This window comes from Pithys albifrons, chromosome 7 (assembly GCF_047495875.1).
Source record: "Pithys albifrons albifrons isolate INPA30051 chromosome 7, PitAlb_v1, whole genome shotgun sequence".
Classification (NCBI taxonomy): domain Eukaryota; kingdom Metazoa; phylum Chordata; class Aves; order Passeriformes; family Thamnophilidae; genus Pithys; species Pithys albifrons.
This window is the reverse complement of record NC_092464.1, coordinates 58,831,457-58,845,931: the sequence shown is the minus strand read 5'-3', so window position 1 is coordinate 58,845,931 and position 14,475 is coordinate 58,831,457. Positions and strand designations below refer to the sequence as shown.

Sequence of the window (14,475 nt, the reverse complement as noted above, 5' to 3'; positions counted from 1 at the left end):
ATATTATTATATCATTTAATTAGTATATTGTCAAATTATTATTAATAATATTTAATTGTTGTTATTATTATTGCTATAATTGTAATGTTTTAGAGTTATATTTTATATGTTATACAATAATATATTGTAGAGTGAAGGACAGAGAGTCTCAGTAATTCTGGGGTGTGCATATGGGAAGGACCCTCCAGCTTCCCTGGGAGGTGCCGCCATCAGGTTCTTTGGTGAGTCCCAGCGCCCGCGGTCCCTCTTTGGGCAGTCTGACCCCTGTGACCCCCAGCCCTGGGGCCACCTGGGCAGGGTCTTGGCCTCCCTGTGCCCCCCTGTCCAGCCCTGCAACTGGGCTTGGTGGCCGCCTGGCTCAGTGCCACCCCCGGGCTCCTGAGGGGATCGGGCAGGGCCAGGGCCGTGCTGCTGGGAGCGCTGGGAGCAGGGGCTGACGGAGCTCTGTGCCCAGGGCTGGCACCTCAGGGAATACAGGGAGCACTGGTTCCAGCTCATCTACAGTGGGGAGGGGGCAGCATGGGCTGGGCAGGACCCAGGGGGGGTCTCTGCACACACTGGGGCTAAATTCTCTCCCCTGCCACTAACTGCCCATGCCATTAGTTAACAAAGGAAGTAGTTAACTGCTACCATTTTCTTCTTGATCACTTGGGTGGGGGTACAGGTTGTCTCTTGTTTTGGGGGACATTTTTTTTCCATTTTTTAGCTCAGCTGAACGCAGGAGCGGGGTGTGTGTGCACTGCGGTGGAGGAGAAGCCGTTTTCTCCTACTCCTGGTTGCTGCTGCTGCTGCTGCTTTTTGGTGAGTCGGTTCTTTTTCTCCTTGCCACGACTGTTCTCCTGGTTTCTGCATTTTGGGTCCCAGTCTCTGCTCCAGTCTTGCCGCCACCTGCAGCGTCATGGCCTGCCCGCCCCGGCTGGGGCAGCGACCAGGGAGAGAGAAGTTGCAGCTGCTTTCCAGGACACACGGCGGTTCTCCACTTCCAGTTTTCCTGGCAGCGAGGGAGTGCAGGAAGGGGAACATGGAGGCGTGGCTGTGGTGCCAGCAGCTCACCAGGAGCCGCAGTGCCACCCGCCTGTCCACCACAGTGCGGCGCAGGTGTTCATCGATGGTGGGCCAGAACCTCTCAGGCCATGAGAACTCGATGCTGAGCACATAACTCATCACCGCCACATCCATGAAGGCCTCGGCGCCGTCGATGACACCCAGTAGGACATCCAGGTCCTGGGTGCAACCCTAGGCACACAGCAGGGGAGGGGAGCTCTGCCAGGAGGCACCCAGGGGTGGCGTGACCCAACAGAACCCACCTGGGCACTGGGAGGGGCGGTTTGGTGGATGGGACACCTACTGAGAGGTAGATGGCGGCGTTGGTGCCATTGAGTGTCAATGCCATTGGCATCTCAGCATTGAAGGAGGTGGAGAAATTCTGTGGCCATGGCGCCGGGATGGTGGCATTGGGCACACCCAGTGCCCAGTAAGCCTCAAAGATCTTGCCCAGGTCCTGGGCCAGGCAGTTGCAGTTGTAGATGGCGGCACCGAGTTCCTTCACCTGCAGAGAGAGGTAGTGGCACTTTGGGCAGGGGCGTGGTTGGGCTGCCCCAGCAAGGAGGTTTGGGGGAACGTGGGGTTGGGGGAGGTGGTGGCAATGCCAGTGAGATTGGGATCAGCCTTGTTGGGTTTGGAGTCAACAACGCTGGGTTTGCAGTCAACACCGTTTGGTTTAGGGTTAACCCCATTGGGTTTGGAGTTAACACTGTTGGGCGTGGAGTCAACACTGTTGGGTTTGAGGACAACCTCACTGAGTTTGGTACCTTCCTTGGGTTTGGCACCTTCCTTGGGTTTGGGGCCATCCCTGTTGGGTTCAGCACCACCCCCATTGAGTTTGGGGCCATCCCTGTTGAATTTGGCACCACCCCCATTGGATTTGGGGTCACCACCTGTTGGGTTCAGCACCACCTGTTGGGTTGGGCACCACCTGTTGGGTTCATCACCCCCCCACACACCCACCTGTGTGAGGGATCTCCAGTCCATGTTGGTGCTGCCCACATAGAGGTGTTGCCTATCCATGAGCCAGAACTTGGTGTGCAGGACGCCCCCCGTGAGGTATGGCAGGTCCCTGGGGTGCACTGAGGCACCTGTGGCACCAGGAGGGGCATGTCCCTCTGGGCCCCGCCCCGGCCTGCCCACCCCTCCAACCCCCATGTGGGGGTGCCCCACCCACCGCTCCTCTCCAGTGTCTGAAGGTCGTTCAGTGGTGACTTGGCTGAGGGGGCACTGACGGTGGCGTGCACCGAGACCCCCCGGGAGGCCACCCGGACCAACTCTCCCAGGACCAGGTCACCCTGGGCAAGGAAATGGGGGAAAAGGGGCAAAAATGGGCATGGGGGGCAAAATGTAAGGCAAATGGGGGAAAAGGAGGGAAGTGGGGGAAAATGGGTAAGAAAGGTGGAAAATTGGTAAAAAAATGGTCAAGAATGGCTGGAAGTGGTTGAGGATTGTCAAAAGAGGATGAAAAATGATTCAAGATGGTATGAACTGGTCAAGGACGGTTCAAGGCCGTCAAGAGTGAAAGTGGTTCAAAGGACCCCAAATGGATTTGAAATGGTCAAAAATGGTCACAAAAGGGATTAAAAATAGTCCAGAATGCTTTAAAGTGGTTAACTGGTTAAAAATTATTACAAATCCCAGTGGATCCCAGGGGGTATCCAGGCTTGGGCCAGGAGGGGCGGGGCTTACAAATGCTAAAAACGCTCAAAAGTGTTTAAAACTAGTCCAAAATTGTTCAAAGTGATTTACTGGTTAAAAATGGTTCCAAATGGTCAAAAATGGTCCAAAGTGATTTAAAAATAGCCCCAAATGGTTAAAAGTGCTTAACTGGTTAAAAATACCTACAAATGCTCAAAAGTGGTCAAAAGGGATTAAAACCTGTCCAGAGTAGTTAGAAGTGGTTAACTGGATAGCAATGCTCAAAACTGGTCCCAACTGGCCCTGGCTGGTCCCAGCTGGACAGGGCAGGGCCCAAGAGGGCGGGGCCTCACCAGGGCAGCCAAGGGCTCATGTGTCTGACAGTCCTCATTGGTCAGTGTCCAATAGAAGGAGGCAATGTCCAGGTTGGTGGTGGCCCCTCCCAGGAGCTCCATCCACGTGTTGAACACTGAGGGGTTTGGGGCAGACCCGTTACCGAAGGACAATCCCTCAGGGATAGACTCCACCAGCACGATGCTGCGGGGGCATGGGGGGCTTGGGGGGACCTTGGGGGGCTTGGGGGGCCATGGGGGGATCTGGGGGGTCATGGGGGGCTTTGGGGGACCTTGGAGGGCTTTGGGGGGCTCTGGGGAGGCTTTGGGGGCCATAGAGGGCTCTAGGCGGGCTTTGGGGCCTCTGAGGGGGCTTTGAGAGCCATGGGGGGCTTTGAGGACTTTGGGGGTCTCTGGGGGGCCATGGGGGCTTTGGGGGTCTCTGGGGGGGCTTGGGGGGCCATGGGGGACTTTGGGGACTTTGGGGTGCTCTGGGGGGCCATGGGGGACTTTGGGGTCCCTTGTGGGGTGTTGAGGGGCTTTGGGAGGCTCTTGGGCGCTTTGGGGACCGTGGGGGGCTTTAGGGGGCTCTTGGGGGCTATGGGGGGATTTGGGAGCCATGGAGGGCTTGGGGGGCTATGGGGGATTTGGGAGGGATTTTGGGGTGCTCTTGGAGGGCTTGGGAGGCCATGGGGGGCTCTGGAGGGCCGTGGAGACCCTTTGCCTCAAGCCCATCTCTCCTGTCCTGCCCCCACTTCTCCCATTTGCCCACACCATTTGCCCCCAGGGCAGAGCAGGCTCTGAAGGTGCCTGAGCGAGCTCCCCGGGGCAGCGGCTCCACGGCCCCTCTGGGGCTGTCAGAGAGGAGCTGTCCCACCATCCTTTGCTGTTTTGGGGTCTTCCTTGCTCTGACTGTGTGCCAGAGACACTGCAAGGCAAGAGCAGCAGCCCTGCAGCTCCTGGCACCTCCCGTGGCAAGTGTGGCCCCAGAGCTGGGCTGTGCCACAAGACGACAGCTCCTGTCATGCCCAGGAGCCTGGCCCTTGGAGCTGTACCCCCTGGGTGCCATCCTGCCCCCTTCAGCCCTCAGCCCTGCCAGAGGCTGCAGCACAGCCCTGCCACAGCCCCCCAGGGCTCCTCCAGCCTGGCCCCGCCACTCAGCCAGCCCTGGGGCAGCTCCAGGGCCTGCAGAGGGGCCGGGAAGGTCTGGGGAGGGTCCTGAGCGGAGTAGGGCTGGCAGAGATGCTGAGTGGGGAAAAGATCTGTCTGGTTGGAGGAACAAAGAGAAGAGACAATGGAAAACATGGTTTCTGTTAAGCTTGAGTGAACTGTATGCATTTAATGTCACTGAAGGGCAGAGGCCGGGCTGTGCAGTGTGGGAAGGGCAAGGGGTGTCCTGGGAGTGCGCTGGGCTGTGTGAGCACAGGGCTCTGGGACACAGCCTGGGCACCAGAGATGTCCTGAAGAACAGGAGAGAAAATGGGGCCTGGAGGCACCCTGAGCCTTTTGACTGAGGCTTCTCCTCTGAGGCCTTTTGGCTGAGGTGTTTTGGCCAAAGTGTTTTGCCCAAGGCAATTTGGCTGAAACATTTTCCCAGAGGCAATTTGGCTGCATTGTTTTGCTCAAGGCATTTTCATAGAATCATGGAATCACAGAATCATAGAATCCATTGGGCTGGAAAAGACCTCCCAGATCATCAAGTCCAATCCTTGGTCCACCTCCAGTCCCTTTACCAGATCATGGCACTCAGTGCCACGGCCAAGCTCAGTTTAAAAACCTCCAGGGATGGTGAATTGTCTTGGTTTGAAGAGAAAAAAACCAAAATGTTTACTCACAAGCGGGGGAGGGGCCTTCTCTACAATAATCACGCCACTCTTTATCAAATTTAAGAAAAAAGGAATTTTAACAGAAGGATAACTGTTCTTAACTGCTATATATAAACAGACTAATGCAAACCGCTTCCCCAACACCACAAGAGAAAGAAAAAAAAAACAAAACCAAAACCCAGCAGGTTTTCCTCCAGGAGGAAAGTTATACTTAAGCAGTGTCAAATGTCAGTCCGGCTGGCTGCGCAGTGAGTTCCCAGTAGTTCCCAGTCCCTCTCCAGCGAGACAGACGAGTGGTTAGCTCTCAGATGAACTCTGTGTCTCTTGTCCCAGATGAAGGAAAAAGAAAGATGAAAGTGGGGAACCACCACGTGTCCTGCAAAAGCAGCAGCAAACCTCTCTCTCTCCTTGGGTCACTGCCCCAGCCAGGGCGGGCAGGCTGTGATGGTGCAGGCGGTGGTCAGTGCAGGCGGTGGTCAGACTGCAACAGAGGCCGGGATCCCAGACGCAGAAACCGGGAGAAACAGCCACGGCGAGGAGAAAAGCAGCAGCTCAGCCAGAAGCCCCAGCAGTGACAGCAGAGCCACTTCTCTCCTCGGCAGCCACCGCTCCTGCCTTCCACCGAGCTAAGAAAAGAAAGATGTCCCCAAAAAACAAAAGAGACAAACCTGCCCCGATTCAAGTGATCAGTAGTTAACTGCTTCTTTTGTTAACTGCTGGCATGGGCAGTTAGTGGCAGGGGAGAGAATTTACATAATAATCCCAAACTACAACAACTTCTTGAGTCACTTTTTCAATCTTCTCTCACTTCCTGAGAATCATGGACTCATCTCCAAATACACAGTGGGGCTCATTAAAACACAGAAGAAAAAAATATTTCTCTTCCTTTATTTGTCTTCAACTCTTAAAGACCTGTAGTAATTGGAGTTTGGTAGTTTAAGTAAGAAGGAAAAGTTCAAAGTGAACCTCAAAAAGCCCATATATTTTTGAAGGAAAGGGGATGATTTACACAGAGACTTGGGACGGAAGAGGGTCAGAAAGCAAAGGGTTTGCATACAAAAGGGGGAAAAGGGATTAATAGCACTTAATCATTGACCAATGTAACAGTTATCAAGGGATTACACAGAATTTGCTGCAATCTCAACAGTGACTCAGTTACAGATTCACAATAACAACATTCACATCACAGTCAATTCACACACACAAACACAGGCAGAGATGTGTGAACACAACAATATCTGTGTGTGTAAAGGTGTCCACCCAAAATTCTCCTTGTTGTCAGTGAAACACTCCCAGGGACCTGGGATGTGGACCTGGGGACATTGGTGGACTTGGCAGTGCTGGGTTATGGTTGGACTGGGTGACCTTGGAGGGCTTTTCCAATCCAAGTGATTCTCTGATGCAATGACTCATCACCTCTATGATTCTGATAAATCCTCTCCTGCAATCAACACACATCCTGAAAATTCTCATTCTGACATGGCAGAAATTGTATTGACATTTCATTGAAAGTATTGAATCATTTCAATTGATAGAAAGAGGTTACTGAAAAATCAAGATATTGAAGAACACTGTTTGGGTTTCAGGCTGAGCTGCACTGACTGACCATCAGTACCCAGTGCCACTGGAGGCTCAGGTTTATTTGAGGTCCTTCCCTGGCACTGGCAGCTGTCACAGAGGACCTGCAGGACATGAGGAGCCCTTTGGAGCTGCAGATGGATCTTGGGCAGAGGGTCCAGGGAACCTACATAAGAGCATCAGGTATTTGTGTCCCTGTAACACAAGGAGGAGAACTAAAAAGAATATTAAGAGCTTAACATTTGTTTCCCTCTGGATGGTTTTTGGATACATTTCTGCCTAGAAATGTTCCCAGGACCCAGTTGAACCTTTCCTGCCCAGCACTGCCCCTGCCCCATCTCATACAAGGAGTTCCCTGAGGTTTCTGAGGTGGAGCTCTCTCACCTGACACAGGGGAGCAGTGACCAGTGTCAGTGACACCCCTGGGGTTTGGATGATCAGCTTTGCACTCATCTCACACATCTGTTACAGTGGCTTCCTGTAAGACTCCCTAAATCATCAAATCACTTTTCCTTTCCATCCCCTCCAGGGTACAGGATGTGTGACTCTGGTTTAGGAATGAAATAGGTGGGAATGGTCTCACCTGGAGCTCACAGGAGGCATTGAGCTCACAGGCCCTTGTCCTGCTGAGGGAATTCAATCCTCTGAACACCTCCTTGGAAAGCAACATGGAGGGTTCTGGACACTGCAGGAGACTCCTGGAATGCATGGGGGGAAACTTCCTGACCCAGGTCAGGAGGCCTTTCCAGGGGGGATGTGTTACTGGATCTTTGGTCACCCAGGCAAGTGGTGACCAGTGGTGTCCTGGGCTGTCTCCAAAGCAGCCTGTGCAGCAGGGGAGGGGGATTCAGCCCCTCTGCCCTCTCAGGTGAGACCCCACCTGCAGTGCTGTATCCAGCTGTGGGTCCCAGCACAGGAAGGACTTGGACCTGTTGGAGTGAGTCCAGATGAAGCACCAGGATGATCAGAGGGATGGAGCAGCTCTGCTGTGAGGAAAGGCTGGGAGAGCTGGGATTGTTCGGCTGGGAGAAGAGAACCTTTGGGGTGACCTGAATGTGACCTTCCAGAACCTGAAACAAGACAACAAGAAAGATGGAGAGAGAGACATTTTACCAGGGCCTGGAGTGACAGGAAAATAGGCAATGGCTTCACACTGACAGAGGATAAGTTTAGATGAGGTATTAGGAAGAAATTCTTCCCTGTGAGGGTGCTGAGAGTCTGGCACAGGTTTCCCAGAGAAGCTGTGGCTGCTCCATCTCTAGTGTTCAAGACCAGGCTGGGCAGAGCTCTTGGCAACTTAGTCTAGTGGAAGTTGTGCATGTCCATGTCACTGAGGTTGTACCCAGGTGATCTTTTAAGGTCCCTGAAACTCAGGACACTCTATGATTCTGAGTTATTTCAGGCAGCTGTGACAGACCCCAACATCTTGACCCAGCTGGAGAATGTTGGGGAAGGTTGGCGTTGTGAGAGGCTTTGCGTGCCCTCGCCACCCACCCCGACGCGACCCCGGGTTCGGGCTTCTGGTTGCACGTGCGTGTTCTCATAGAGATAGAGCCGTACACCAAGTAATAGCAGCAGGAACCTTCAACTGCATTAGGGAATTAGTGGGTTAATATAACTTCTTGGGGTGAACATGTGGACAATAACAGCTTGGGGTAGGGCAAGAGGCTCTGTCCTCGAGGCGGCAGGCTGCTCTGATTGGTGGGAGGGCTGTGTGCACGAGGAGGCAGCACGGGGCTGGTGCCACCGAGGCTGTGCTTTTCCTGGGCTTCGAGGTTGTTTACCTGCCTCATGGCTGGCTCAAGGTTGCAGTGACCTTGGCCAGCCTGTCAGCTCCTGGATGGTGTGTTGTGCATAGAGGCTTGAGGCCAAACCTCTCCCAACAGGGGAAAATATACACCTTCCAAAAGGGAAATTAAAGGCAGTATTGCAGAAAGACCCACCAGGTCCAGCCCCATAGAAAGGGATGCAATGGCTGAGAGGGACTCCAGGCCCTGGGAGTCAGCCTGTTACCTGGAGGGGATGTGCTCCCACTCTGTCCCCCACCACGAGGTCTCCAAGGAGCCCAAAAAGAGCCACACAGAGACCACAGGAGAGGAAGGAGAGAGAGAGTTTATTGATAAAGGGTAGGGGTATATAAAGGTTTTGGGGGACTCAAAATACCACCAATAGTGAGCAAGGGCGGATTTGGACTATTACCAATAGAAATCCAGGGTTAACAACCAAGAGAAAAGAGTAAATAAGAACCAATAAGAAAACTTGAAGCTTCCTCTAGGACACTACATGCATTCCTGAGAGGCGAGGTAACAGTTATATTGTGGGATTTTGGGAAAAGGACAGTGACAAGGCAAAAGAGAACAAAAGAATCCATGTTGTGACATGCATTTATACAACAGTAAAACTTCTGTTTTTAAGGCATTTGGGCAAGCTTTTTCATCTTCTTCACAAGTCCATTTCTGACAAGAGTTCTTCCCTTCCAGATACTGCAGATCCATTGGCACAAAGGGCAGCTGATATTTCTTGTGCTGTGGGTGCAGAAGGCAATGGGTTGTGCCTCAGACCACTCAGGGAGGCTTTTCCCAAGCTCTGTTCTCACAATGGCAGCTTTGGTTAAATTCTGCTGAGTGCTGGCTAAAAGTGATTTAAGCCCCAACACACAACTTGTCATTAATTCAAGCAGTTCATTAAAAGGCTAATTAAAACCATTCCTACAATATAATCAGAGACAAGACAGGGGCAGAGAAAAGGGGAGGCCAGGCATGGGGGATATGACTGGAATGTGATGGTTGTGAGGTCACTTCCACTGCAGCAGCCTGGGTGGCCCTCAGGAGACATTCTGGCCAGGGAGCATTGTGAGGTCATCCAGCACATCAGGGAACCCACACAACAAAAATTGCCATCCTTGGAGAGCTGAAGGAGTGGGGGAGGTGGGAGAGCCCCCCAGGTTCTGATTCTGGGGGCAGCTCTGTCACACAGCCCCACCAACCCTGGCAGGCGGGAAGGCAGCCTGGGCTTGTGGCCACCCTGCTCTGCACTGGCCCTGAAACTGGGGAAAAAGTCTTTTCCTCATCTCCAGGATAAGCATTCCCTGTTTCCCTCAACACCCCTTGTCTTTCATCCTCTTCACTTGCCAGCTTCAGACAAGCCTTCCTTTCCTCAAAAAACAAAGTCCCCACATCTAAATTTTTTCTTTGCAAACTGTCCTTCCTGTCACCTCCTGGCAGTGGCTTCATGGCCCCTGTCACAGCCAGCCCTGGCCCTGCACTGACCCAGCTCTGCTGCCCCACAGATGCTGCATCAGGAAGGGAAGGTCCACGAGGGAGGGAAATGCACAGGGACTCATCCTGGAAGGGACCCTGGGAGGTTTCTGAGCCAAATCAAAGCACAGTGAGTGGGGAAAGGGAGACAAGGATGGGCTGTTTGTGTGCTCTGCCATGTCAGGAGAAGATGTGGAGCTCCAGAGACACCCAGACAATGTGGATCCCTCAGAAGATGATCTCAGACAGCGGCTCCCAGGCCTCTGCCAATCACTGGTTACTCTAGTTTGATGTTCCCTGGTGGTTCCACCCACCCCCACCCCCACCAGTGTTCTGTGCACACACATCTTTCTCAGCAGTGTCTGAACCCTCAAAAGACTCAAGACCTGATGGTTTGTGGCTCCCACTGTAGAGGTTGGCACTTGGATCACCCCCCACACTCACAGCACAGAGATCCCTTGTCCCAGAGATTTCTTAGCAATGGAGGGATTAAGAAAATGGGAAAGATTGTGGGATCAGTTGCAGGACATGGCAAGGGAAAGGCACTGACCAGTCACTTGCTTGCACATGCTCTTCTCCTTTCATACCCTTTTCTCTCTATTTTCTCATGCCTGTTCCTCCACATATCACTTCATTCATTTCCTAGACACCCCATGGCAAGTCTTACACTGTCCCTAAATGCACTTTCTGGCTGCCCATCCTTAGTCTCTGGACCTGAGTGAGAAAACCCCCAACCTCAGCTGCAAGGCCATCCTGGGGGACTGTCACTGATCACTTGGGGAGCCTTTCATGCAGAGATGTTGGAAATCTCTATTAGTTCCTTTGTAACTTTTGAGGTTTGAAAGGTTCCTCCAACGTCATTGAAATTCATGTCCCTAAAAGGACTGTTTTTCCATTTTCATAAAATGTTGGGGATTAGGTCACATTAAAATGCCAACATGGTGCATGTCGGTATTTGCAACCCTGTGGAGAAGGAGTTGGGAATATAAGAATAAAAGAATAATAAACTGTTTAGGTTGGCAGAGACCTAAAATAGCCACTAGTCCAAGTGCACTTCAATTACTCAGGGACACCTTCCACAAGTTTAGGTTGTACAAAATTCCAAACCTTGGGCAGCTCCAGGAATGGGGTTTCCACTTACTCTGTAACCTGGCCCAGGTTCCTGCCACCCTCAGCACAAAATATTTCTTCCTGACATCCAATGGAAATCTCCCCTCATTCAGTTCCAGATCCTGTGCCTTGTTCTGCCAATACAACCTTTGGCAAAAAGTGTCACTGTGTCTCTCCTGCACTAAGAGCACAACATTTTCATGGCTAAATACCAGAGATATCGTATGAAGGGGTTTGGAAGCCTCCAAGCCCTGGGCCCAGTGGTGTGGAGACTGAGGAAAGAACCGGAGAAGCCTGAGAGGCCTTGAAGGGAAAGTGGGGAGGTCCAGACTGCACACAAGGAGAAAGGAATTTCTGCCCAAGGGCAGTGCTGTGGTGCAACACAACCCCTTGAAAAAGTCTGGATCAGTCCAAGGCTTTGTGTGCCAAGGCAGAGCCAGGGAGGAGGGAGAGATGTCAGTGCAGGAAGGGGCCAGCGAGGTGGGGCAGCCGGGGGATGCCAACAGCCTGCAGGGAAAGGGGCAGGGCATGGACACCGTAGGACAGCCTGGGCTGGAGAGGAGACAGGGATGTGCAGAAGCTGAAAGGCCCCAAGAGAGCCAAGTTGTGCAGGCCTTTGGCCATGGCTGCTGTGTGTGCCCCTGATGGCATGAGGAGACAAGTGAGCCTTGCAGCCCTGGGGCCTCATTGCCTCCTTGTCCCTGCTCAGCAGCCTGGGAGGTGCCACCCCATCCTCCTGCCCCTGGCACGGCACATCCCACATACCAGTGCCCCAGGAAGAGTCCTGAGGAATGAGGGAGGGACAGGATCTCCCTTCCCAGGGCTGGGGGTCATGGCTGTGACCTTTGGGTTAATGAAATGCTTCTTACTTTCCTCAGTATAAGAGTGACCTTTCTTTCCTAGTCCATGTTTGTCATCATTGTCTCTTTGTTTTCTAACTGGAATCTGGGGACACTTTCTCAGTTATGTCCCTCAGAGGGACCCATTAACTACAAAAGAAACTTTAAAGTTTGATTCAGACTTTGCTTTCTCAAGAGGTTCCTGCACCTTTCCTCAGGGTCTGATGTTCAGGGACTCGGCACCAACCCCCCCAGAGGGCCATTAAATGCCCTGGGCTGTTGCTGTGCTGCTGAGCTGGGCCGGGCTCCTGGCACACAGGGAGCTCCTGGCAAGCGGGCAGCGCTGCAGAGAGACAGCTCTGCCCAGGAGCAGCTCCTGTGCACAGCCCAGCAGGGCTCAGGGCACTGCCTGCACACACCGAGGGCAGAAAAGCAGGGCAGAGAGAGGTTACAGTCTGGGATGTGAGGAAAGTTGAGAGGAAGATCCACAGAAGAGGAATCTTTCCAGGCTTTCAGAAGGTAAGTCTGCATGAAGGGCAATGTATGTGCAGTTTGTGGGAAGATCTCCCAACGCTGGCACATCCCACAGCCTGGGGGGTCTCTAATGTGGGATATCACAGTGTCTCTGGTGCTGAAGAGGAGGACGTGCTGCAAAGCAGGAACTCTCTGCTGCACCATCCCAGGGACATCCCAACAGGGTTCCCGCCTCCCAGGGATGGCTGTAGGGTTTGAACCCTGGCTGTGCCACCCAGGCTTGCCCAAACTGTCCTGCAGAGCAGGGTCCTGCACCCCAGGGTGCTGTGCCATGGCAGAAGCTCTGCCACCTGCCAGGGGCAGCTCTCAGCTGGTCTGGGGAGCTCCCTCAATGCTGGGGGAGAGGCTGTGGGTGGAAAGAGCAAACCCTGGCAGGGCAGGGCAGGGCAGGGCAGGACAGGTTTCCTCTGCTATCAAGTGAGAGTTTCATAGTTAAGGACTGCTTACAGAACCAGAGCACTGCAGGATATTTTCCAGGGGATACTTCAAGGACAAGGTGAAAAGAGGGATTTCTATCAAGCTCTCAAGCCACATACCGTGTGGTTTGAATAGCAGAGGGAACTCTGAGGAGCTGAACAGGTGCTGAGAACAACTACCTGGCACTGCTGGTATCTGGGAGGTGGCACAGCTGGCTCAGGGTGATGCTGCCCTGAGTTTCCAGTGAGCTCCACCCTGGTCTCTCCCCACTGGACCTTCCCTGTGTATTTCCTGGTTTCTTAACTTGCCCTTGTTACTGAGGTTCTTTCCTTGTTCTCTCAGTCAGGCTTACAGGGAAGGAGAGTTCGAACTACAGACTCAATCACTGATCCTGTGATCCCCCTCAAAATTTTCTCCCTGGGAATGAGACATTCCAATTTTCCTGTGACCAGTGGGGCTATAGGCAGGGAAGTCTGTGGGCCTGGAGAATGAGGTGTTTTTCCCAGAATCAATCTCCTTTGTTAGGACATTTGTGTCTCTTCTGAGGTGTCCTTCCAAGATGGGAGCTGCCCTCAAGAATGCAAATAATCCTCATGGCACAATTATGTTATCTGAAATCCCCAGTGGAGAGGAGCAGAGATGCTGTGCCCATCCCAGGAAATATTGTTGGGTTGGTGATATGAGCCATGTGTATCCTTGGGATCTTGGGACTTTGAGACAGGCTGAGATATTTAGTGGCCTGTGATGGCTTTGTCTGCTTTTAACAGTGTCTGGCGGCATTCAGAACCCTCTCCCCTGACTTGTCACTCTTATTTCCTCTTTGGACAGTGCCCCACATCCAGAGGCAGCAAATGCCCAACAGCAGCTCCATCAGCCAGTTCCTCCTCCTGTCATTGGCAGACACGCGGCAGCTGCAGCTCCTGCACTTGTGGCTCTTCCTGGGCATCTCCCTGGCTGCCCTCCTGGGCAACGGCCTCATCATCAGCGCCATAGCCTGCGACCACCACCTGCACACCCCCATGCACTTCTTCCTGCTCAACCTGTCCCTCACAGACCTGGGCTGGATCTACACCACTGTCCCCAAAGCCATTCACAACTCCCTCTGGGACACCACAACCATCTCCTATGCAGGATGTGTCACACAAGTCTTTTCCTTTTCCTTTTCCATGTCGACAGAGTTTTCCCTCCTCACCATCATGTGCTACGACCGCTACGTTGCCATCTGCAAACCCCTGCACTACGGGACCCTCCTGGGCAGCAGAGCTTGTGCCCACATGGCAGCAGCTGCCTGGGCCAGTGGCTTTCTCAATGCTCTGCTGCACACAGCCAATACATTTTCCCTGCCCCTGTGCCAGGGCAATGCTCTGGGCCAGTTCTTCTGTGAAATCTCCCACATCCTCAAGCTCTCCTGCTCACACTCCTACCTCAGGGAACTTGGGCTTCTTGTGGCTAGTGTTCTTTTATTTATGGGATGTTTCATTTTCATGGTTTTCTCCTATGTGCAGATCTTCAGGGCTGTGCTGAGGATCCCCTCTGAGCAGGGACGGCACAAAGCCTTTTCCACGTGCCTCCCTCACCTGGCCGTGGTCTCCCTGTTTGTCAGCACTGGTATGTTTTCCTACCTGAAGCCTCCCTCCATGTCCTCCCCATCCCTGGATCTGGTGGTGGCAGTTCTGTACTCGGTGGTGCCTCCAGTACTAAACCCCCTCATTTACAGCCTGAGGAACCAGGAGCTGAAGGATGCTGTGAGGAAAATGATGACTGGATGCTTTTCAGCAGGAAGAGACTGCCTGCTTTGCTCTGTCAGTGACACCCAGTGCATTTCATGAGAGACCAAGTCTCTCCTCTTATACAATTTTCCTTTTTTTTCTCCTTGTAACTTCACTGTTATAAAAAA

At 52.9% G+C, this 14,475-nt stretch overlaps 4 protein-coding genes across 4 annotated transcripts in view; 2 read left to right on the top strand and 2 right to left on the bottom strand.

Annotated features, from left to right (window-relative positions):
• Positions 1–14,475, top strand: part of LOC139673811 (zinc finger protein 850-like) — a 685,564-nt gene that overhangs the window by 406,913 nt on the left and 264,176 nt on the right. The gene's annotated exons all lie outside the window — the stretch shown is intronic.
• LOC139674242 (olfactory receptor 14J1-like) overlaps positions 1–14,475 on the bottom strand; it is a 232,700-nt gene that overhangs the window by 51,116 nt on the left and 167,109 nt on the right. The gene's annotated exons all lie outside the window — the stretch shown is intronic.
• Positions 1–14,475, top strand: part of LOC139673824 (class I histocompatibility antigen, F10 alpha chain-like) — a 209,648-nt gene that overhangs the window by 86,356 nt on the left and 108,817 nt on the right. The gene's annotated exons all lie outside the window — the stretch shown is intronic.
• LOC139674239 (5'-3' exonuclease PLD3-like) lies at positions 703–3,353 on the bottom strand. Its single transcript, XM_071560428.1, is given in 5 exon segments — positions 703–1,263; positions 1,349–1,549; positions 2,008–2,135; positions 2,222–2,342; positions 3,039–3,353. Coding segments are annotated over 5 exon segments (1,326 nt in total).